The sequence below is a fragment of the Eucalyptus grandis genome, chromosome 9, assembly GCF_016545825.1.
Source record: "Eucalyptus grandis isolate ANBG69807.140 chromosome 9, ASM1654582v1, whole genome shotgun sequence".
Lineage (NCBI taxonomy): Eukaryota > Viridiplantae > Streptophyta > Magnoliopsida > Myrtales > Myrtaceae > Eucalyptus > Eucalyptus grandis.
In genome coordinates, this window is record NC_052620.1 from 4,142,481 (window position 1) to 4,167,855 (window position 25,375).

The 25,375-nt window shown below is 40.8% G+C and overlaps 2 protein-coding genes across 4 annotated transcripts; both read left to right on the plus strand.

Moving 5' to 3' along the window:
* The first annotated feature begins 877 nt into the window (after positions 1-877).
* On the plus strand, positions 878-14,210 carry LOC104420159 (probable disease resistance protein At4g27220). 3 transcript variants are annotated; one of them, XR_005546615.1, is made up of 6 exons: positions 878-1,091; positions 2,145-2,796; positions 6,126-9,098; positions 9,656-9,868; positions 12,828-12,900; positions 13,830-14,210. XR_005546615.1 is itself a non-coding variant. In XM_039302087.1 (5 exons), exons 2-4 carry the CDS (start codon positions 2,151-2,153, stop codon positions 12,854-12,856), a joined length of 3,648 nt encoding a protein of 1,215 aa, XP_039158021.1. In that variant the 5' UTR covers positions 878-1,091; positions 2,145-2,150; the 3' UTR covers positions 12,857-12,900; positions 13,830-14,210. The 3 variants fall into 3 exon arrangements, 1 of the variants encoding a protein (XP_039158021.1); XR_005546614.1 differs by having other exon boundaries at positions 6,126-9,868; XM_039302087.1 differs by lacking the exon at positions 9,656-9,868.
* A 5,564-nt stretch (positions 14,211-19,774) lies between these two features.
* Positions 19,775-20,842, plus strand: LOC120285994. The gene is made up of 3 exons (XM_010029364.2): positions 19,775-20,118; positions 20,194-20,256; positions 20,599-20,842. The coding sequence occupies exons 1-3, from the start codon at positions 20,014-20,016 to the stop codon at positions 20,734-20,736; spliced, it is 306 nt and encodes a 101-aa protein (XP_010027666.1). The 5' UTR covers positions 19,775-20,013; the 3' UTR covers positions 20,737-20,842.
* The last annotated feature ends 4,533 nt before the right edge of the window (positions 20,843-25,375 follow it).

A 25,375-nucleotide genomic window follows, 5' to 3' on the forward strand; every position in this document is an offset into this window, starting at 1 on the left:
TCGACTTCCTGGATACCTAACAATCCACAAGATGCACCAAATGAAACAACATGGAACCACCAACAATATCATTCTAGAAAAAAGAAGACCAAATGAAGCAAACCAGTTCAGAATTATCAAAGCACAAAAAAACACAGCAAAACCTAAGCATCTAACTAGAATGTCAATCCCAACGAGCACGGAATGGAATTGCTCGACCTCCCCACCAACTACAAGTCCACCTTAATCTGCATTGCAAGCCGAACAACATTAAAAACCATAGACAACTCAACAATCTGGAAACCCAGACAAGAAAAAGGAGAAAAGAGAAAAGAAATCTAGCGTGTAAGAAAGTCAACAACTGTGAAAACAACCAAACTTTGACCTCCGACAGACAAGAAACCCGAGCACATTCCACACGCGAGAATGCAAAACTCATGAAAATTAGTCAAAATCGAAGCCCGAAATGGAAAATACAAAGAGGAAGGGGAAAAAGCGAGACCTTGGCTAAAGAGAACTCATCGTCAGGGATAATCGCCTCGCCAGCGGACGCAGGCTGAGTGGAATCAACCGCTCTCGCAACGAACGCGAGCTTACGAGTCACGAGACCCAGTCGCCCATCGCCGGCCGAGATGGGTGGCCACGATCGGGCACCGATCTAATCCGATCCGAAATATATTTATTTACTTTTTTATAATGGTTATTGGAACGATATCAAAATTGGAAATATGTACCCAACTTGTTTCGTGTTTGACTTGTGTTGGATCGTGCTAAGGTCGGTCAGGTTTTCTGGACACGCCTAATTTTATTAATTGTTGTTGTTAATAATTACTTCGTAGTTGCTGAACGATGATTGAAGACTTTCGACCAGGGCCAAGTCTCTATTTCTTTTTTTCTCGTACACATTCACCTAACCTTCTGCCTTTTCCCAAGCCAGATCTCGATCATTTCTTCGCCAGCAAACCTTTTTTTGTCTGAATACCATGGCCTCTTGCTTTTTGCTCCCGTGAAAATTGCACAGTGGCAGATAAAGCCAACCCTTGGTCGGATTCTGGGATGGTAATCGCGATCTGTGCCTCAGAATTTCAAGAGCAGCTTTAGTTCTTCTTCTGGTACGTATAATATCATCCCCACTCCTACATATCTGTTTCAGCGATCTTTCATGCTGTTTCTGGGGACTTCGACTGACAAAAAATCAAAGAAAAAGAGTTGCGGTGACTAAGTCGTACCTAAATCATGTCTGGTCTTGTTTTGGAAACAACTGTTTTAGAGATTTTTCCTGAAATGCATTCTCTATTGGATAAGATAGTTGATGATTCCAGTGAGCAAAGACAGAAGACTTTCTTTACCAAAAAAAAAAAAAAAAAAAAAAAGACAGAAGACTTTTATTGCTTTATCAAACATAAATTGCGTAATTGGCCAGAGATTCTATAGATCTATGTCTGAACCACATTGTAAATCTCAATTTAAAGTACCGGTCAAGTCATACTTGATGCGTGTAAACTAAATAGTTTACCGTGCATCTTTAGAAGTAATTAACATTCAAAGAACTCAAGTAAATGGAAGAACTTGAGGGTGCAGCTGAGCCCGGCCCATGAAATTTTGCCGTAAGCAGAGTCAGGGACGAGATTAGGAGCTGAAGGGCAAGATTTTGAGCTAGTTGAGGGAGGTGGATTTGCAAATGACGTCTCACTCTCTTGCAAACTTTAACTGGCAACGATTGAATGGAACTTGCAGAGGACCAACTACCGTATTAATCGCAGCCAGGCCATGGCGACTGAGAAATTGGCTCTGAGAGAGAGAGAGAGCGCACACAAGCATGAACAGTAAACAAGAAAGAATACCGTGTTTCAAAAGAGAGGAAAACATTGAAAACAACAAAACGTAGCTTGCAGCCTGAAGAGCAAAATTTGAAATCTGTATTTTCAAAAGAAGAAAGTTTCCAGAACCCAACCAAACGAGTTTTCTTCATGTGTGAGGATTTCGCGGATATTCACTCAGGGGCTTTGTGGGATACAGGGAAAATGCCACGAGAGACCGACTCCTTCTGCCCTACCCAAAGCCCCTGAGTGAATATCCGCGAAATCTCTTGTAGGATTCCAGGTCTTCTTTGTTGGTATATTATACTTTGAAAGATATCTTGCTCATTCTTTTGTGGGATGCAGGGGAAAATGCCCAAAGAGAAGGACTCCTTTCGGGAGTATGTAGAGTTCCTGCAGAACAAGAAGTGGAAGTGTAACTTCTGCAACAAGGAGTATGGCGGAAGCGTGACCAGGATCAAGGCCCACTTAGCCGGAGTTGGAGGATACGGGATTCATGGCTGCAACGTCGTCAATAGCGAAGTGAGATCAGAAGCCCAAAAAGCATTAAAGGGTAAAGGACCAGTGGAGTCCAGGAACGGACCAGAAGGCAATGCCTTGGGGTCATCGTACTCTCGTTTTATCAGTTCTAGCATTACACAGGGTCCACATCAGCCCGTGACTGTAAGCGATGAAGATGCTTGCAGAGAGACTTCATTCACTGCCATGCTGAACCCGAGCTTTGATGTCATAAGTGCTGTAGGTATAGGTTCATCAGCCTCCATTCCATTGCACGAGACGAATGTGCCCAGTCAGTCTCTTCTTGCTCAAAACATGATCTCACAGAGGGACTTTTCATCCTATACACAACACCCTCAATCTCAAGTTGGTTATTCTATTCGGCCGTGGAATTTGAGTTATCCCAGCAGTAGCAGAGACCTCGCATCCGAAGCTTTGATTAACATGCCTGGCCCAGTAAATGCTGAAGATGGAGAACCCAATACAGAGGTTCCACAAGGTACGTGCCGCTCCAAATATATCATATAGTGAAGCTCGTGCAAGATGCTCAATTTGTCTTCTAATCTTTACCTAAGATAAGGGATATAGGCGGGACGCTCGGATTTCTAATGGTAATAGAAAACACAAAATAGATTGGAATTACAATGATAACTAGTACTTCTTTGAAAATGGACAGACAAATGCATTTTAGTGTTATCTTTAAATCTTGAAAAGCCATGGCTTTCTCTATCCCCTCAAATCACCTACATAAATAATCATATATAAAACCCAGGAGCTAGAACTCTACCTAAGCACCTCTTGTTAATGCACTAGTCGATTCAAATCGCATGATCTTTTGGAGACTGGAATACTAGGTGGATACGCGTGCTTTCCACGGAAACCAATCAAAAATTGGATAGTTTTGAAATAAAAGTTTTAATAATAGAGCTTTAAATCAAAGTAAAAAACTTGTCAGTTCAATCCAAATACAAACTATCCCGTGCAAAGATTGAGGCAAACAATAAACATGGATAGATTGCTGCTTGTGAATAATTTCACATGATTAGTGAACTTTCTTTGCTAGTGGGATGACTATGGAGATGGACAATTATATAAGTACCCATAAAAGCATCAGTTTAATTTCAAAGTTTAATTTTGAATCTCATGTACCAAAATCGTGAACATCATTTCATATTTCATCTATGTTTACCTAACTAATTACCAAAAATGTTTCCAAATTATAAAAAGAGGACGCATCAAAGGGACAAGCATGTATTTAGTTAAGCACCTTTTCAGTTATTACCCCTTTTCCTCTTAAGAAATAAAATCTTAGTTGTAGTAGCAAATTACGTGTTGCTGACTTTGGACAATTGTGTTGGGTTTTGGGAACTATTCACATTTGAACGAACTATTCACACTTAAAAATCTATCTATATTTATAAAAGTGGCTAACGAAGCTTGCGTCAGGTTGGGCCATACAGCATACTTGTGTGAACTTTGCCCAGTAGTTTATTTTTCATACTCACTTTAGCAATCTTTAGTCTAACGAATCTCCTATTCCGCATCTCCGATTCTTATATGTATTTTCATAATAAAGATATATGTATCGATTTTAATAGATAAGCCTTCTTCTTCTTATTTTTTTTTTGTGTTTTAATTATGAAAAAAGCTAAATGACACACAAGCACATCAATCTAAGAAAGATATTACATTTTTAAATGGATATCCAAATGATATACCACCTGCATAGGTAAAATATACTCATTGACTGAGTAGAATAAATTATTTTCTCTTTTGAAAGATTCATTCTTATATCCTTCCGTGTTACAATTATCTTAAGATACATGATTATTAGTTTTCATATTCTTGAAAGTCCTACTACTTGTTACAAAATACAATTGAGTCTTAAAATTTTTAAAAGTGATGCAATTAAGTCAATCTGTTAATTTTGTCCACTTTGTCCAACGAAAATGCTGATGTGATTTATTTCATTACTTTATTAAGACATGTAGAGCCAATTAAGCATCATATCATAAAAAATAAAAACAAAAGGACAAAAAAATTAAAGAAAACCTTTTCTGCCTCATGCAAGAAATCCTCAAGTGTCATCTCACCCGACAGAGGCCATGGATCTTGGTCGACCTCACTGTTGTCCTTCTTCTTCTTGCTTTTGTCGCCACCATCATCAATCTCGCCCTGTTGAAAATCTTTCCGCAACCCGTCAATAGTCTTCTTGCTGAGAAGCCGCGAGAGTAGGACGCTCGGCTGCCTCTGCAGCAGAGCAAGTAGGCCCGATTGCCTACTCTCGGGGTCGGCAATGCCCACATTGGGACTTAATTGGCCTCTACCATCCATACGCTCTTGAGAAGCTCATCCATATTCATGTTCTGCAGTGGTTTCCATGAACACCTCAGTGGGTTGGGACCTCATCCAGCGTGAGGCTGTAGCGTCTTGCCTTGACAGTGGGAGCGACCCCGTTTCGCCTCCAACCCCACCACCAATACCACCCCTTGAGATCCCATTTTCATGGAATCAGATTGTGAGACCTTACTCGTATGATTTGTGGGCATTGCTTCAGATGCTCTAAATCAGAGAACATATTAATGAACACCTTTTCGATAATGTAGAGCAGTGTTGGTGTAGGAACATAAAAGGAGCTATCTGGAGATCCAGTTACACCTCCGGCAAACCAAAAGTGAATGGAGATCATGAAATGACTTGATCATACCAATTTGACTAGTTTTAGAATTTGATTGCATCTTTTGAAAGTTTGAAAACTCAATTGCATTTTTGTGACAAGTCGTAGAACTTTTGTTGCATTTATCCCTTAATTTTTCCATGAGAGTGACATTCAAGTGGGTCACCTACCAATCAAATTCAAATTGAAAGTAAGTAGAGCTCTTTTCTAATGGGACAGTTGTGGTATTAGTCTTTTGTACATTCTGTGTGGAAATGAGGTATATCTCCTTTTTTTCCGGTTTTAATTTCAAAATTCAATCTAGGTTTGATTTCAGTGACTTTTATATTTAACTTCTGCTTTTTCCTAAACTTTTCTATTATTGTACAACTCGAGCTTTTTAATATTATAGGTATCTAAATGTTAGCATCTATGTAACCGTGCATTAGTGAGCTCTTACTTAAGGTTTGCCTTAAGAGTGATACATTGAAATCTAAATTGCAAGAGATTGATTATTATCTTTGCAAGTACAATTTGTCTTGCACATTAATCATTTTGCCTTCAACTAGGATTACTTGCTTCATTCAATACCATAGTTTCGTCCAAAAAAAAAAAAAAGTAAATTTAATGATTGTTTGTGTTGCAAATTAGCAATTATTGAAAAAAATCTAATATATTTCATAACTCTTCCTACGAAGTATTTGTTTGAAAGATTTTATTATTTTCTCTCAATATTATAGTAATGTAGTTGATTTCATAATAAATTTCTCTATGTCATGTAACAACGACCATTAAGAATTCTCTAACTATTATTGAGCCCCTATATTTTCATTAATATATAATATGAACTTAGAATTCCACCTTTATTTTGTCTAGAACATAAAGATTCACATGAAATATGATGTTTTTTTTTTTTTTTTTTAGTAATTTATGGTAAGATACATGCTTCAATTTTCATATTTGTATATTAATATAAATTATAGGGAGAACCACTTTTGATACAGGCCTAAGTATCAGTTCAACCCATCCTGTGTAGGCCCAAATATCAGTTCAATGTTCTACTTTATCTAATTTCGTTTCGACATAATTGCTGGTTTCTTCTTTCATAAATTCATTTTGTTTTATGGACATTATGTTTCTAGAAAATACTATAAGTTTTTTCTTGATGTTAGATGTGAGGACAGATGATGCACTCGTGCATAGTCGACCGAGTAGTTGTGGGCTTGTCGACCAGAATACGCCAACTTGGAAAAGAAAGCTGGAAGAACTAAGCAATCGAGAAGCAGACATGGATGAGTTGGAGGCGTGGTGTCGGAAAGCAGAAAGGATAAAAGGAGAATATTGGAGTATGGTCCAAGCATACCGAGAAGGTAGATCTCTTGCTCCACAGCAGATAAAAAGAGTGGATGACTTTAGCAAAGAAGTTGAAGATATTCTAGGCCATTGTGGTTTCCGAAAAGGGTCGACGACACATGCTACAGGATGTAGGAAAAGTTCACCCCTGGTAACAACAGAGCTTGTAGGTGAAAAAAGTGAGAAGACAATCGAAGAGATTTGTGCCTATTTAATGAAGGATGATATTTTCATCATTGGCATTTATGGAATGAGGGGGATTGGGAAGACAGCCATTTTAATGCATGTCCATAATAGAATACTAGAGAATCCTGCCTTCAATGATGTATTCTGGATTACTGTACCTCGTAAGTTTAGCGTGTACGAACTACAAGACGAGATTGCCAATGCAGTCGGACTAGAAAATCTCTCAAAAGATAAGGATGTGAAGAGGAGGGCGTGCACATTGAATAGGTATATGAAGGAGAAGAGAGCTGTCTTAATTTTAGATGACCTGTGGATGCATTTCAAGATTGAGGATGTGGGAATTCCAATTGAAGGTGCCCTTAAGCTGGTATTGACAACTCAATCACTAGATGTGTGTCATAAGATGCTCTGCCAAGAGAATATAAAAATAAATCTTCTAGATTCGTTAGATAGGTGGAGCTTATTTGAAGAGAAACTTCATTTTGGGGGAGCACTTCCTTTAAAAATTGAAGAAATTGCTTATTCCATTGTGAATGAGTGTGGGGGTTTGCCACTTGGGATCATTGAGATTGCAACTAGCATGAGGGGAATATGGGAAGTGCACAAATGGAAAGGCATGTTGCAGAAATTAATAGACTTGAACGTGGAACTTGATGTTTTCAAGAGATTGAAACTCAGTTACATGAATTTGGGTGATTCTCAAGTGCAACAATGTTTCTTGCATTTATTATTTTGTTTTAAATTTCAAGGATTTCATCCAAATAATACAAAGTTGATAGAGTCATTCATAGATGAGGGCTTGCTAGGTGGAATTGGCAACCGGCAAGAATTGCATGACCAGGGTTACTCCGTATTGGACAAATTAAGAAATAGTTGCCTATGGGATGATACTAAAGAAGAAGAAGAGTATTCAATTCCACACACATTGATGAGAGGCATGGCATTGCATATAGTGAAAAGCACTACTCACATGGTCAAGGCCTATATGGGATTGAAAGAAATTCCAGAGGAAGAATTCTGGACCTATCATCTAGAGAAAGTCTTTTTACAAGGTAACTATATAAAAGAAATCCCATACGGCATATCGCCAAATTGCCCTCAACTTACGAGGCTATCCTTAAATGACAATGTCTCTTTGGAAGCCATCCATGAATCTTTCTTCAAGCATCTGAAGGGGTTAAAGGTTCTAGATCTCAGCAACACCGCAATCACAAAATTACCGGACCCTATCACTCATCTCGAGAGCTTGGAAGCACTGTTACTTCGAGAGTGTGAGAAATTATATTTTATACCTAGTGTACGAAAGTTGGGATCCCTTAAAAAGTTGGACCTAAATGGGTGTGCAATGCTTGAAGAAGTGCCAGAGGGGATGGAGATGTTGGTAAAATTGACCTACCTCGACCTAGTTCACACAATGATCAAGACGTTACCAGAAGGAGTGTTGCGGAATATGGTGAACTTGCAATATCTTGCGAGTCAACTGTTGAGGGTAGGGGAAGAGGCAAAATTAAAAAGGGTGGAAATACTCTATTGCGCTGCTCCAAATGTTGAAGCATTGAATGCATGGGTGAGGTTTCTCGAGCAAAACAGCTCCCGATGTTATCAACTGGAGTTGAATGTATCTACATACGACCCCTTTAGGCATCCTAGGAAGAGGAGTATAATAATCAAAAGTTGCCATAGTATTGCAGCAATGGTAGACAGAGAAATTAGTGGGGATGGCCATGCTCTACTTCCGAAAAATGTGGAAGTGCTAAAAGTTGGACAATGCGGTGGGCTGACTAGCTTGTGCAAGGTAGGCCCATTGGAGAATCTAAAGGAGCTGGAGATAGAGGGATGGGAGAAGTTGGAGGAGTTGGGTGCTGTCCACTTCCCTAACCTACAAAAACTGAAGATCATTAGGTGTTCCAAATTAAAGCATCCCTTTGAGGAGATGCAGGGGCTTCCATGCCTACAATGGTTTGAAATCAGGGACTTGGAGGAACTAGAGGGGATTAATATAGTGGTACCTAGTCTCAATTTTTTTTTTGTGGAAAAGTGTCCTAAAATGAAGAGAGTGGTGGAATGGGAGTGGCTGGCCACTTGCCTTCCAAATCTGAACCTCATTAGCATATATGATTGCGAGAAATTAGAGGAGATAATAGGTGGGCCAGTGCCAAGTGGTGCCACTTGTCTTATTACAATGTTAACAATAATTGGATGCAACAATATGAGGGTGCTGCTGACGCATGACATGTTGCTCCACCTCCCTCTCCTTCAAAATATTATAGTCGAAAAATGCAACGGAGTAGAAGTGATAATAGGCCATGTTCCCAACATGACGCACTCCTCCATCTCGAACTTACCATCCCTATCTTTAGATAATCTTCCGGAGCTGAACAACATATGTGATGGGACCATGAGTTGTATTTCAATCCGATATATTGATATATCAAAATGTCCGAAGCTGAAGAGGATTTCTCTGCAGCTGCCCCAACATGGCAATGGCCTCCCTACTCCTCCCCGCTCTCTTGGAAGGATTTTGATAGATCAGCAAACGTGGGACTCACTGGAGTGGGACCATCCCCTTGCTCGTTCTTCACTTCAACACTTAGTCCACTTTCATGGTAAGTCCCCCCAATTTTACATTTCTTTTATACTAACTGATAAAATTCCGTAGTACGGTAAAATTCATTTTTTTCCCAAACTTTAGATGAACTGTTAGGCCTAATCCGTATGACTTTTCTTTCAACTGGAAAGTCTATCAAAATGGTTATCTAATTATTGAAACTTGGGTAAAGCGAAAACTCACTTCAATTTCAAAGAATATTACTAGCAACAGTGCTTGCTCTTTTTCTCCTATTGTACCTTAAAAGTACTACACTTCTTCATATTGGTGAATTATGACATTCTAAAAGTGCCAAAATATGCGGTCAATTCTTCTTCTTCTTTTTTGCCCTTTATATGAATTGGGTCAATTCTTAAGTTCTACTTTATGAATTGATAGAGTTTTTTGGACCTAATTAAGTCCTTAAACTGCTTCATTTGAGGTTTCGTCCAAATCTCGAGATCTCTCAGATGTAAAACACTAGAGGGTATTTCCTTTGACCAGAGAAGAAAAATATATGATGGGACCCAATCGTGGGTAGCTGCACTGCATTAAAATCTCTCTTTCATCGCCAAGGTTGAGGGTTCGAAACTTGCCGTTGCTGAAGCGTTGTAAGTCAGGGGCCATAATATTAGGGTCTTGTGCTAGTCTCCCCCGAGGTATAGGAGTCAGGCTCGACATCACCACCAAGCGCGGCGAGTCGGAACTCCAACGTCCGAATTTGGTCCACATACGTACAGCTTTGCGTATCTCTTCAAGGCTTCACACGGCTTCGCACGGCTTCTCCAGGTTTTTTTTTTTTTTTTCACGCGGCTTCCTTCTGCAGCTCGTACGTGTAGCAGTCACTTTCATAAAAGAAGAAAACCTACACCTTTTGTGTGTATGAGTGTGGCCCAAGGTCAAAAGTTTGACCTTGGGCCCCACCACATCAACAAACCAACGCCTACAAGAATTTTACTTCTGCAAAAGGGAATTTCCTCTTCTTATCTCTTCCAACGAAGTCATCTTTGTCCTTAAAAGATAAACAAAAATATAAAATCAAGTGTGCCTCTTTTGTCTTGTAGTGGTAAATCACATCCTCCTTACTTCTTTGCTTATTTTGCACATCCAAAAGAATGTCCAATAAGAAGAAAGATTTTTTCATCCGATTTGTAATCCATTTGGGAAAATCTTTATTGACAAATTCGGTTTAACAAATCGTTATCCGAATTCAAACTCGAGACATTAATTTAACAATTCTCCACATTGTCTTGATGTTTGAAACCAAGTTATAGTATTCATCATTTATATTGCTCTCCCAACGCCCTGACAGACACTCACTCCACAGATGCCAATAGAGCTCAAGCAGAGCTTGAGTTTCACCAAAGGAACGACTTAGTCATCATATCTGCCAAGTTATCTGCTGTAGTAATGTTTTTGACAATAACATTACCCTTAGTTAAGACATCTTGAATGAAGTGGTACTTGATGTTGATAAACTTCATTCGCTCGTGATAAACTAGATTATATGCCAAATATATCACACATTGGTTATCATAGTGTATGTCCACACTTTTCTGTTCTAACCCAAATTCCGAGAGCAAACTTTGTAACCATATCGCCTCTTTCGCTACAAAAGTTAGTGCCATGTACTCTGCCTCAATTAAAGACAAGGTAATGTGATCTTGAAAGGACGTTTTCCAACTAACTGCACCACCCACTAGCATAAAACGTACCCTGCTAAAGACCCGTGATCATCCAAGTCACCGGCGTGATCTGAATCCACAAAACTAGTGGTGTCAGTACCATTGATGTCCCTTTGATACACTATACCCACATATGTTGTCCCCTTCAAACTGAGGATTTATTTCACAACTTCTCCATAAGTTTTATCAAGACGCTTCATATAGCGACTAACCACGCTCACAGCTTGTGAAATATCAGGCGTAGTGCACACCATAGCATACATAATACTACTCACGACACTAGAATAAGGAACACGAGATATATGTTCCTCCTCATCCTCAGTTTGCGGTGATAATTTATCTGAAAATTTAAAGTGTTTCGCTAAATGTGTACTTACAAATTTTGCTAACTGCATATTAAAGCACGCCACAATTTTCTCAATATATTTCTTTTAAGATAGACGTAAAACTTCTACAGCTCTGTCACGCAAAATCTCCATACCCAATATTTTCTTTGCAGCACATAAATCTTTCATCTCAAATTCAACATTTAATTGTTTTTTCAGCACATTAATATCAGACATATTCTTAGCTGCTATCAGCATATCATCAACATATAAGAGTAAATAAATCAAAGAACCATTCTCCAATTTCCTATAGTTTATGTAGCTATCCATCTGATTTTTTTTTTAATAGTCTTGACTAGCCATGAAAGTATCAAAACATTTATACCACTTCCTAGGAGACTGTTTCAGCCCATACATAGATTTTTTCAACCAGCAAGCATGATCTTCCTTACCTGGAATAACAAATCCCTCTGGTTTCCTTATATAAATCTGCTCCTCCAACTCATAGTGAAGAAACACAATTTTCACATCTAGTAGCTCTAACTCGAGATTCTGCGAAGCAACTAAGGCAAGTAAAACACGAATAGGAGTATCCATATGAGATAACACATCATTATAGTAAATGCCCTCATGCTATGTATACCCACTTCGCCGCAAGTCTCGCACTATACCTTGCTGCCTCAATACCGGGAATGTCCTCTTTCCATTTGATCTCCATTCACTTTGGGCTCTTGGGTACTTTGACCAGCTCCCATGTCTGATTTCGATGGAGTGATTCCATCTCTTCACTCATAGCTCCTAGCCACTGCAATGACTCCGAACTAGCCATCACCTCGGAGTAAGACGAAAGCTCATCTCTCTCCATCTTATCACCTACAATTAATGCATAAGCAATATTTGTATAACCATAACGTACCAGTGATTTAATTTGCCTTCTTTGTCTATTGGCAGCTATAGTGTGTTGCGGCTTTACTGGTTGTTCACTATCACCGACTTCAGGAATTGTGGTCTCATATGCAGTCTTAACTTCATTTACCTTTGAGGACTCTCTAGTCTCCACCTGAAGGTCCACCTCACTAATGACACCATAATCTATCTTTTCTGCTAGTTGTATCTTAGAACTCCTCTATTGAAGTATTGCAGTCTCGTCGAAAATCACATCTCTGTTCATTGAAAAACCAGGTGATCTGGGATTAGTGCACCACGGCCAGTAGCATTTTACCTCATGTGCATAACCTGGAAATATGCACTTCTTCGCCCTCAACTCAAGCTTACCATCACTCCCATGAGCATATGCTGAACATCCGAATATACGTAATCTGGAATAATGAATAGGTTTCCCCAACTATACTTCCTCAGGAGTCTTCCACTCAATAGTAGATGATGAAGATCGATTAACTAGGTAACGTACTATGAATACTGCTCCTACCTAAAATTCATTGTCAAGTCCTACATGTGAAAGCATGGATCGAGCTCGCTGAAGCAAAGTTCTGTTCTTCTGTTCTGCCACATCATTCTGTTGTGGTATCCTAGATACTGTACAATATCTCACAATACCTTCTTTCTTGCATAACTCAGTAAAATCTTTACCATAGAATTCCATGCCATTATCAATTTTCAGGCACTTGATTTGTTTATCTGACTGCTTCTCAATTAATGTCTTAAATTTTTTGAACCGATCAAACACATCTGACTGCTTCTCCTCCCCCTTTTCATAAATATATTTGGATAAATCAGCGGACGTGGGAGTCGCTGGAGTGGGATGATCCTCGGGCCTGTTCTTCACTTCAACACTTGGTCAAATTTTATGGTAAGTCACCCACAAATTTTACTTATCACTTATCCTCTCCATCTCCCACTGCACAGTAAATTCCCTTCTCTCTTTTTTTTTTCTTTTTCCAAACTTTAGACCGACTGTGAGGCCCAGTGCGTATGACTTCTGTCACAGCTTGAAAGTATATAAAAATGATTATATTATCATTGAAACTTAGTTGCCATGGCGTTGATGAAAAACTAGGGAAAACAGAACGCTCCGTTCACTTTGAAAGAAAAATAATGGCAATAGTTCTCGCTCTTTTTTACTTTTGTTCGTTTAGGTAAATAATTCTAACATTCACAAGTGCCTAAAATTTTGAGTCAATTCTTAAGTTTCTTTATTAATTGGGTGGGTTCAAGAGAGCATGTTAAATGCTTTTTATCTTTTCTTTTTGTTGCCTTTTTCTGTTTTACCTCATCCAGTACTTCCATTTTCAATATCAAGTCCTTTCTTATTTTGAAAATCAATCACTGCACTTTAAGCAAAAGTTAAACGAGAGTAAGTTAGTCTTTCCCACTTTGAGAAATGAATACTTTTCTTGGGAGTTTGTGTTTCCAATTGCATATTTGCACATTAACTTTCTTTCTGTTTGATTTGATTGAGTCCCTAATTTCTTTAGATTGTTTACATTCTCTCTAATTTGATTAGGTTTGATTAGTCAAAGAAGTCTCTAATTTCTTGAAATGTTTTCCATGAGTGAAAAGAAATGAGTGGTTAGGTTTCTTTTGGAAGTGCAAATATTGGACATAAATTAGATGTGGTAGGTGTCCACAAGCGAATGGGCCACATGGCGAGTTTCTGTGAGCTCTCTTGAAATGCACGATGGAAAAATTCCCTCCCCCATTCCCATTCTCAAATGCTTCCCGGTCTTTTGGGCCCCTACTTTGCTAGCAACTAACAAACTTTAATCCTTCTGCACTCAGACTGTTGAAGCCAGAGATGATCCCGCTGGGGATGAATGCCAGCCAGTGGACATCAGGTTTATCGCCATTGTTACATTGTCCTGCTCGATTGACCTCTGGTTCTTGTGATGACATAGAGCCTTTATTTGTTCATGTATTTCTCGATTTGTTTTCCCTACTTCTTACTTACCTTTTGTTTTCGTTGCTTGAATAGATTCCCTCTCAAGTTTCTCCCGGATATACCATAGTAGGTTTCATTTTAGAGTGACCAACTTGCAGATGCCTAGTGTATCTATTTTGCATGTGCATTAAATGATTAGATTCATTGACATGGCTCCACTTATGGTACCTTTGTTAAGATGATGATTCTACATAGCGTGATGTTTACTTCATTAGATCCAATTTATTGTGTGGTAGAAAAATTGCACTTTTTGCCCCTGTACTTTTATGTTTATTCTAGTCCATGTATTTTTAATTTGTCTAATTAAGCTCATCTACTTTCACAAACTTTCTAATCAAGTCCCTTCGACGTCATCCCAGTCGAATCTAGCTGATGTAGCCTCCAACTATGTCACAATATGATATATATAAAAACTTTTCACTATGGATGTGCACGTGGATATTTACATTGGCTAAATTTATCCACATCAACCTTTGACATTGTTTACATTGGCTATATTTTCATAATTCATGTGGGTATCCATATATTTTATCAACGTCATGCTCTAGTGCCGCCCGAGGGCTACATCAGCTGAAGGTGTTGCGGGGTGTGGGGGGAGAGAGCCTAATTAGGAGATTTGTGAGAGTAGGTGGACTTGCTTAGACAAATTAGCGATGGACTTGGGTTTAGAGACCTTTATTACTTTCAATAAGGCTATTCTAAGTAAACAGGCATGGAGATTATCAAAATCTCCGTTGGCCTTATGGAGTCAAGCCTTGAAAGGTCTCTACGGGAGGACTTTTTGGAATGCAGGGAAGGGATCTCACCCATGATGGGGTTGGCAAAGTTTGTTAATGGCCGAGACACGATCAGTCCCAAAGTTCAGTGGTCAGTGGGTGATGAAACATCAATCAACATCCGTGAGGACAAACGGTTATCAGCTGGAGGGGGCCGGGCAACAGAAGAGACCCGCAAATGGTGGCAGAACTTCTCGAGCAGGACTCAAGAACATGGGATGTACAGAAACTGAATGACTTATTCAGTGAGAAAACAGTGAAGGGAATGCTTACTATCCCAATCAGCCCTTATCCGAAAGCAGATCCTCTAGTCTGTATTGGGAATAAAATAGGTTCATATACAATTGAAAGTGGGTAGCCATCATCATCATTCTAGCCACCCAAATCTCTGTGGACAAGAATATGGAGCCTGAACTCTCAGCCAAAAATTCGTGTTTTGATTTGAAGCGTTTGCCAAAATGCTATCGCAACCCGCGAAAATTTGTACAGAAGGAAAGCCATACCTGACCTTCCGTGTCCTTTCGCGGGAAATACCCTGAAAATGTTGAACATCTCTTCATCCTATGCGGCTAGACATAGGAGGTTGATCGGATCAGTGCCAAAATATCATAATCAGTCCTCTAGAGATCACAAGAATGGATAAATGGGTGTTAGAGGCCTTTGTGTCAGACACCATCGTACCTTCGAAGGAACTGATTGCCAGTGTCCTGTGGTTCATCTGGAAAGCTCAGAACGACCATGTCTTCCAAGCACGCAAACCTGATCCGAGTTCCAAAGTCAAAGCCACACTCACGATGAACAAAAATCACGTAAGATGGAACCTAGGAACTGGTAAACAAAATCATGGGCAAAATTACTCACCATTTTCATTGAGGCCGCCAAATCGGGGCTTCCTCAAATTCAATACTGACGGTGCATGGCTGGAGGGCGCTTCGGAAGGGTCTACTCGAGTGGGTTGCTGGTAGCTGGGTTTGCAAAATGGGAGTGCACCTCCTCTGCCCTACAAGTCAAAGCCCTGTTGGGCGAGAGGTACTTCTATTGCATTTGGTTCAGCGAAATAATGAGGCCTTTGGTTCAGTTTTTGAATCAGCATTTAGCCAAATACTAAACTTAGCAAAGCTAAAAGCTCAAGACAGATGATGACCTACATTGAGCTTTCAACATTTTCAGAATGCTGAAATCATGAATTAATGAAATTTGGTCAATATTTTTTACCCTCAAAAACTTATTAGAAGTCCAAGTTTGCCATTTTATAAAACAAAACCCTAACGCTCACGACTGCTCACTCCCTCATTACTAGTCCTCGATCACAACTTCTCGTCACTCCCTCTCGATTGCTCTGCTCGACTGTGCTCTCTCTCTCAGTGCATTTGGAACATTTCCCGAGTGCCTTGTCGACCATTGGATTAAAGTGATTTTGAACGTCAACTGTTCGATTAAAGTGTCCATGCCTCATACTTTCTGCATCGGTAAAAATTGCACTTGGCCGACGAAGCCGACTTCTTGGTCGGATTACAGGATTGTAATCAAGATCCGTGCCTCAGAATTTCAACAGCAGTTTTAGTTCTTTTTCCTTGGTACGAATCATATCACTCCCGCTCGGATGTATCTGTTTTAGCGATCTTTCGTGCTCTTGTTTGAGTTGAAGCCAAGTCCACTGATTAGAATTTCCAAGCCCAATGACAAAGGGCGGCCTTCGTTAACAAGATAATAACAGAAGCGCCAACTGACGCTGAAGCCAAATCCATTAAACTGAATTTGCAATCCCAATGGCAAGTCGACTTACGTATGGCCCGGCCCTGCTTAATTTAATTCGATTAAGCATTTAATAGTACTTATCTGTTCGATATAGTGGCGTATTATTATACCTACATTTCCAAACGCATCGGCCTCCTCCTACTTAATAAATATGGTCGCCAAAAATATCTAGGGACTGACCTAGGGAGGTGGAGGGGCCTAGGGCCCCAAATTTCCCCTAAAATTAAGGGAGAAAAATAGTATATTTCACTAACGATGAACGAAATAAAGTCTTGAAATAATATTTGTATATAATAGCAAGTAAAGTAGATTTAAAATAGATATGTTCAGTCATAAATCACGAATAATGAATATCACCCGATAAAGATTTGGAAATTTAGATAATAGACGAAGATGAGTGTGCTTGAGTTGGTTTCTTCGAGAACATGATGATCCTAATCCTCCAATTTATACTACGTCTAGTGTACTCTCCCTCCCTCTCTCTCTCTCTCTCTCTAAATCGCAGCTCTTTCTGGTGTATGTTGCTGCGGTTTAGTTTCACTTTGGAGCCAAGTCAAACCCATCATCAATACTCAATCATTTTCCTAACTAAGAATCAAACCCACCTTGGAATGTTTGGCCCTGAATAGAATCAACCATCTAATTAAATAGAGACCACCTTTCTTTTGTTGATCCTAACACTATATAGCACAATATTGAATATAATTAATAATTCTTGTTGCAATGCAATTCTTGCCATTTTTGTGTACGGTAATATAAAAAAACAGTGATACTAGCAATTAATATCACTCCCCTCAAAACTAAGGCCAAGAATAACATAAACTAAGGGCATCATCCGTTCGAGTCGGGTCGTGTTTTCATGATGTCCGGCATTACAGATGTTTAGATAGATGGGATATTTTCCTTGATTTTACTTATTTCTAATGATGATGCTTATGTCTGGAAAAATTCCATATCATGCACCTCATAAGACTTATAAATTGGTTCATACACTCTTTATTATATACATCCAATACATTTAAATTCCATAATTATATTGTCCACTTTATTCTCAACTTGGTATCAGAGCCACCGATCTAAGGAAATCTTGAGTGCATTGGATGCACATCACACTACTTGGTGCACCCTTAGATCCACCTCGAAGCACACCCAAACAACACCCCCGATGCATACCTGAAACCGTTGCTAATGCGCAGTAGTGTTCAGCCAAGTGTTTGAGGAAGAGCCCAATTAACTCCATTCCACCGGTAGTTAACGATGTTAAGGGTGAGCATGGTTCAAGAAGGTGGTTCTCACCTTAGAATCGCGAACCACCCACTAAGGATCGGTTCCATAAAATTGGAACCAAGAATTACCCGTTGGTTCCAATGATCCACCATAGAACAAGACTGCCAGCCCGTTCGAGTTCCCAAGTGGGTCCATAGAACTAGTCCCACCAAATTTTACGCATTTAGTGTGACATTTTCCAGCAAGCTAAAGTAGAGCACAAAAACAAAGAATTTTCATATTCTTAGTTGCAATATTAGTAAATTTCTCATACTTTGGATCACTAGAACTCAATCAGTTTGGATTGAGTTCTTGTGTTCTTGTTCTTTTTTTATATTGTGCTTCATTGAACTGGATAAAAAATCCATGCCATAGCATAAGTCACAAATAAGGAAAAGATCATTGAGCCCCATTTAACTACAAATTTGGTTTATGTTCTTAACCTTTCTTCCAACCTCATCAACTTCCAGAAATTATAAAACAACCTTCAGGCTTGCTTCACATAAAAATCTCATGTTTTCAAACAACTTCAAGCGAATCCCAAGTTGCTTCTTGATAACATATCTTCACAATCCAAACACTGGGGATAAGACTAGGGAACTTAGACCATTTATCAGATCTCCCAAGTGAAGCGATGAAGAGCCCATTTTGGGCATGGAGTAAGTCGATAAACTAGTGGCAACATGAAGAGCCCATTTATCAGATCAGGAAGCAAAACCAGAGAAGGAGGTTGCCAACTTGAGATCGGAAGTGGCGCAAGTCTTGTGATAATTGGTCATGACGTCACGGCGATCAAGGAGATCGAAGCGCGGTCAAGGAGGACGGAGTGGAGGAGTTGAAGCGAAGGCGTTTTTGGTCGCGGCGAGGAGGGTGCCCCTACGGAGCTGGAGGGTCGTTGATTAGGGTGGAAGAAAGAGACACGGATGGGCCTGTTGTGGAAACTGGATGGAGACGATGTTAATTTGGAGAGTTCACAATCTGGGCAGGGGTTTATTGTGTTCGGTTCGGATCGGGTTTTTAATCCGAATCAAACCATAACGATACTCCTTTTTAACTATTATTTGAACAAGAACGAGGTCTTTTTTCAGATCCTTTTAAGTTTTTTTTGACACCCCGACATTATTGTGTTATATGAAAATTTGCAGTTTTTAGAATTCATTGTGTTTCGTTTTGGGTTTTTGATCCAAACCGAACCATATCAATACCCAGTCTTTTTAACAATTATTCAAACAAGAATAAGGCCCAAACTAAAAAAATTTGGTCGGACAAAGTTACACCGCAATATTGATGTGTTATAATAGTCTTTATAATTCATGCCGGCTTATTGGGTCGGACAAAGTTTTTGTTACACCGCAATATTGACGTGTTATTATAATTCATGCCGGCTCATTTTTTATCTAAAATGTCCTGGTTCTGATTCTACATTAATTATGATAAAAATGCGTTAATTTGTCTCGATTTTTGTCGATATATAAAGTCAGGCTTATGGTATGAAAATTAATGATATGCTGAGCGAAATCCTTACAATAATCAAGGTTCACGAGATGTGTTTATCAAGCAAAAAGAGACGAATTAAAGCACTATTAGCCAAATAAATTCCTATCACAATCTCTTAAAGCTCAATTCAGGAGCGAGCTCACCTTAGATGGTGAAGTTTTCCAGTTCGCAAAATCATCCTCTGCGTTGCAACCGAAATATCCCTACGAAGTAAGAAACAACAGTCGAAAGCCGATGGGATATCGCCACGTGTCCACCCTGACCCGGCAGGACAGCGCACGTGACCCATCACCATCCGTTGGGATTCCGAGGTGGGCCCCGGCGCCGGCCACGAGCCCCCTTAGGAAGCCTACACGTGTACGGCCACGATCTCCGTTCCTCCCGCGAGGTAGAGGCCCACGAGTCCCTCCGTTTCTCGATACGAGATCGTGGCGCGATTTCAACTGGCGTCGGCGCCGACGGGATTTTCTTTTTTGGGGAAGCCGACGATCACCTCGGAACCCGAAGCTCGGGAAGGTTTCCTTAAACGGCGGAGAACGCCGCTGCCGCCCGCCACGTGCCCCCGGCCGTCCTCCTCGCTGCCCGCCAGGTGGTGCGCGCCCCCTCTGCTCCCGCTCCTCCACGTCCTCCCGCTTCCGGGGGTCGCGCTCCGCATGAGCCTGCATGTGGTCCTCTGTGCGTGTGTCTATAAAGGGAGAGGAACGTGCGACGAGACGAGACGCGACGGATGGATGCGATGGAATCAGCGGCGGCGGTGGCGAGGATCGACCGGAAATCGTCCATAGAAAGCGAGCCCAGGACGCTGGGCGTCGATCAGATCCAATTCGCGAGGGTAAAGTTTCGTCTGTTCTTATATCGATCGAACGTTGTGGTTTGGTTCTCTGATGGATGGATGGTAGTGTTCCAGGAAGCTGCAGAGTACGTGGTGAACACCAGGAGCACAGATGAAGCCTTGACCATCTTCACTGCGGTACCGTACTCTCTCTCTCTCTCTCTCTCTCTCTCTCTCTCTCTCTCTCTCTCTCTCTCTCTCTCTATACCCGCCTCTTCGCCTTCTGGGTCCGATGATGATCGGTGAATTAGTTCGACAGCCGAGACGGTGAAAATAGGGAATGCATTTGCTAGAGAAATTTGCAGATGGGTTAGTTCTTGTGACCCAAGGCATGAGAAAAGTTTGCAGCTTCTAAGGAACCAACATCTTGGTTGAAGAATATGGCTACATGGGCCGGAAAAATATATGCGTATATTGTCGTAAAAATCGTCCCGATGCATGAAACTTCAGTCCCCTATCGATGCGTCTGCCCATGTGCAGGGATTGAAGCCGGTGACGTGCGCGGGGATGGCAGCAAATGCCGACACGGTGATGGATCCGAACGAGGAGTATTTCGGGCATGGAGAGAGCAAGTTGCAGTGGCCTGAGCACAGGAATGCTCTATCCGCTCCCTTCTAAGGGGTCTAGCTATCCACATTGTACCCTTCTTGTATATAGAAACTTGTAAATTGCAGTTCCTTATAAGCTTGATTCAGATCAACAGGTATTATTCATCTAGTGAGCTGCCTTTTCTTCTTCCCCATTCTGGGGTCGGTCGCTTGCGCAAATCTAAGTCGCTGTTGATGAAATCGCACCAGTGGTTTGTTTTAAATAGTTTGAGCGATCGGAGAGCAATGATAAATCGCATATGGTCTCTCCGCAACACTAGGTTCACGGATTGAACAGCTTGTAGCCGGCAATAACAACTGTGCCACTACGGTACTTGCGGAGTCTTTGTTATCGTTGCACGGAGAGTGCAAGCTGAGTAGTTCCCCGCATCGCAGCTCTATCGTATAATGGTTGTTTATGGAGCTTCTAAGTTCTAAGTAGCTTAACAAGTGGCCAGTTATCTAAAGGTTACGGTATTCAGGTTGGACCATCTATCCACCCCTCTGTACACAGTAGATGTCGTTTCAAGACTGATTTCTTATCTATCTAGGTACACAATTCTATCACACTCCGATTAGTACGATCAAGCTAAGGCGCAGCGCGGTGACGACTTAAGAGAGCCCCATGCTGATCAGCACGGGGGACTTGCTCAAGGAGTGTCGGACGACACACCTCGTGGCTGGTTTTGACTACCAAGCTTTTGCCCGACAAGTCCGGTTCTAAAGTGGCCTCTAATGGGTTGGCGAACTGATCCTTTTATGCCTCTTTTTTCTACTCATACTTAGGTCTGGCGACCTTCGACGAGGGTCAAGCAACCCATGTGAGAGCCGCCTGAGGTCACACGGCCTCAAGTGACCTTAGGTGCCTGGGTCTCACGATTTCAAGTGAGGGTCGTTGGAAGTCGCAGGACCCAAGGCAATTGCCACTTGAGGTTGCGAGACCTAAGCGGCAATTGCCTGGGTTGCGCATCACCTAGGTCGAGTGACACTCGCTAATGGTTGCCCAAGGTCATGCGACCTCCGGTGACCCTTGCCTGGGTCACACAATCCTTATCAAAGGTCGCTTGAAGTTGGGCAATCTCTATCGACGACCACTAGCGCCAAATTTAGCTTGCAAGTGGCCGTAGCCCTTTGCCAAATTGACGAAGGGTTTGGGTCATTTTTTAATTATATATATATAACAAAGGACAAAATCGAAAATTTGAAGAATCAATAAGGTTAGTTTTGGAAGAAAAAACTAGTTTCAGCATTTAGTCAAAAGCCCCTTAAGAAAACTTACCAAACACATTCGCATTTTCCAAAGGAGCTGTTGAGGCCGAAAACGCCTTCAGAAATCTGTATCAAACGCACCATTAGTTTTTAGGCAACTAACAAGCAAAAGTAGACTGAGTGACTTAAATAGAATATGAACAACTAAATTAGACTAAATCGCAACTTGGACAGAATATAAATCGAATCAAAACCTAATTTATTTCAGTTTGATTTTTCAGTTTTCCTTTTTTTTTGCTTTACTTAATGGAATCAAACTAAATAAGAGGTGAGAAAAAGAGAGATTCTAAGTTGGCATTAAGTTTTTATTGAGAATTTTGGTTTTATTCAATTAGTCGAACCAAATCGAATTGAAACAACTCAAATTGGAAAAATAACAGTTATTTTTTTCACCAGGAAAAATGCACGAAATTTGAGTTTGAGTACGTTTGGTGGTTCGGCGCTGACATCCCAAATGACTAAGGAAGTGGGTTTCGCAGTGCAAGGATAATGATGATGTGGCGGCTTATCCGAGGTCGTTATTACAGTCAAAGTGGTGTAATTAGAGGAAGAATCTCTCTTTCTAAGCCTTAGCTCCAAAAAAAGAAAAAAAAAAAAAAAAAGATATGTTTAGCAGAAGTCCTAAAACTTGTCCAGAAAGTGCAATTGAGTCCTAAAACTTACAAAAGTTCAATCAAGTCCTAAAACTTGTCAAGTTAGTACAATTGAGTCATAAAGATAACACCGTTAGCCTTTTTCCGTTAAAAATGCTGACGTCATTTTAAATTATTTTTTATTTTTCCACGTGTATTTTTTTAATGATTTTTATTCATTTAAAAAAATTAAAAACTAAAAACTTAGATTTATTCATTTTATCTTATTTTCACCAAAAATTAAAAATAAAAGTTATAAAAGTTATTTTTAAAATTGTTTTAAAAAAATCAACCCTCTTCTCCCTCACCGCCGCCGCCACCCACGCCCATCGCCGGAGGGGCCGAGCGACGGTCGTCGGCCCCGGGCGGGGTGGTCGGCCCTCGCCGGCCCTGAGCAAGGGCCGGCGACCGTCGCCCGCCCCGGGCAAGCCTCGCCCGGATCGGCGAGCCTCGCCGGCCCCAAGCAAGGGCCAACGAGGCCTTGCCCGGGCGGGCGACGGTTGCTCGGCCGGGCGAGGGATGGCGACCGTCGCCCTCCCGGGCGAGGCCTCGTCGGCCCTCGCTTGGGGCCGAGGAGGCCTCGCCCGGGCGGGCGACGGTCGCTCGGCCCCGGGCGAGGGACGGCGACCGTCGCCCGCCCGGGCGAGGCTCGTCGGCCCCGAGCGAGGCCGACGAGGCCTCGCCCAAGGCGGCCGCCGGCCCCCGTGAGGGCCGACGAGGCCTCGCCCGGGCGAGGGCCGGCCACCCCGCCCAGGGCCGGCGACCGTCGCCGGCCCCTTCGGCGATGGGCGGCGGAAGTCCACCGGTGCCTTCTTTTTTTTTTTTTTGAACAGTTTTTTTTTAAAATAAATTTAGATTTTCCTTTTTAAATGAATTTAGATTTTCCTTTTCAATTTTTAATCTAATTTTTAAATATTTTGAATAAAAAAATAATTTTAAAAAGCCATTTGAAAAATAAAAATAAAATCATTTAAAATATGATGTCACGCCACGTCGGTAATTTCCGTTAACTTTCTTGACGGTGTTAACTTTTGATCATTGTTGCTGTAGTTTAGTTTTCCAAGCACTTTTGAGCCAAGTCCAACCAATCAACAATCAAATCATTTCCCACAAAGTCAACTCACCACGGTATATCCTATGTAGCACCGACACGCGACACGCGACACGATACGACACGACAGGCCGACACGTCATTTTTTAAAAATAGAGAATGTCGACACGTTATATATTAAATATATTTTTATATATAAATACATAAATAAATAATAATAAAAATAGCCTAGAATTAATTTACACGAAAAATATTAAATAATATCATTCATTATTTTAATTTGTTACAATAATACACAAAACTTAGAGGAAAAATAATTTTTTAAAGAAAAATGCTGAAATGATATTTTTAATTTTATTTATTTATCATATATAGCATTTTTATTATTTCTTTCATAGTAAAAGACTTTTTAAAAAAATAAAACAATTCTAAAAAAAAAACTGAAAAAGAAATTGACCCCATGCGTGTATATTTATAACAATTTTATTACTTCTTTTATTACTTCTTTTGTGTATATTTATATTTTGACCCTTTAAGTATTATAAATTTTTAAAATTGACGCCGTGCGTGTCGGAATCGCGTGTCGGAATTCTGGACTCGCGTGTCGGAGCGTGTCGAAGAGAGTTGACCACGTGTAGGATTTTTCGACACTCGTTGACCGCGTGTCGGGACGTGTCGGAGCATGTCGGACACGTGTCAGAGTGTCAGACACGACACGAAGGTTTCCGGAGAGTATCCGTGCTACATAGGGTATATCTTGCCCCCAAATAGGATCATCTTTGGTGATTCCAGCACTAGCCCCATGTTAAAATATAATTAGTAATTCTTGTTGCAATGCCACTCTTTTCATTCCTGATGTACGGTATTATAAAAACAGTGATATTAGCAATTACTATCACTCCCTTTAAAATTGAGGCTAGCAATTACATTAATCAAGGGCGTCGACAAGTTAAGATCGGGCCAAGTCAAGTCGCGTTTTCATGATGCTCATTTTACTTATCTCAATGGTGATGAATATATCTAAAAAATTCTTCATATTTCCATTTGATCTTGTATTTCATAAAATTTTATAAATAAGCTAATGTACTCTTCAATGTACACATCTAATATATCAAAATTCCACAATACTGTTTTTCACTTTATTCTTACCATGATATCCACCCCAATGCATACTCAAGTCCCACCGTGTCATTCTTCCTTGTGTCGTTATTTTTTTAGTGAGAAAAACTAGTAGTATTGACCGCCTGCTGTTTTTCTTTGATTCACAACCTTTCGCTGCTCATATCGAAGACCCGACACCACCACCAGACCGCTCGAATCTTGAATTTGGTTGTGAACGAACACCGGTATAAACCGCACGCCCACCACACGCCACCACCTCCGACAACCACCGAGCTTGACCCTTTGGAAGCTGATTTCAACACCTTCCATTGCTTCTTTCCAAAACCCAACACAACCATCAGTTCCAAATCCTCCACCGAGTTAGCTCGTGGCGACCGAGCCTCCGTTCGACCTACCACTTGCCGTCACGTGCCACCTGAGTTCTCTGCATCTAACATCAACGCGCCTCCAACGAGCCAGATGCTTTGCACGCACAAGATAACATCATCAACCCATGTGCAACACGCGCGAGAATTCAGCAACTTGCATCTTCACTAACATCATTGTTGACCGACGTTGACCGGTTTAGGCAAACCCGCTTCTGCGACTATATTCGA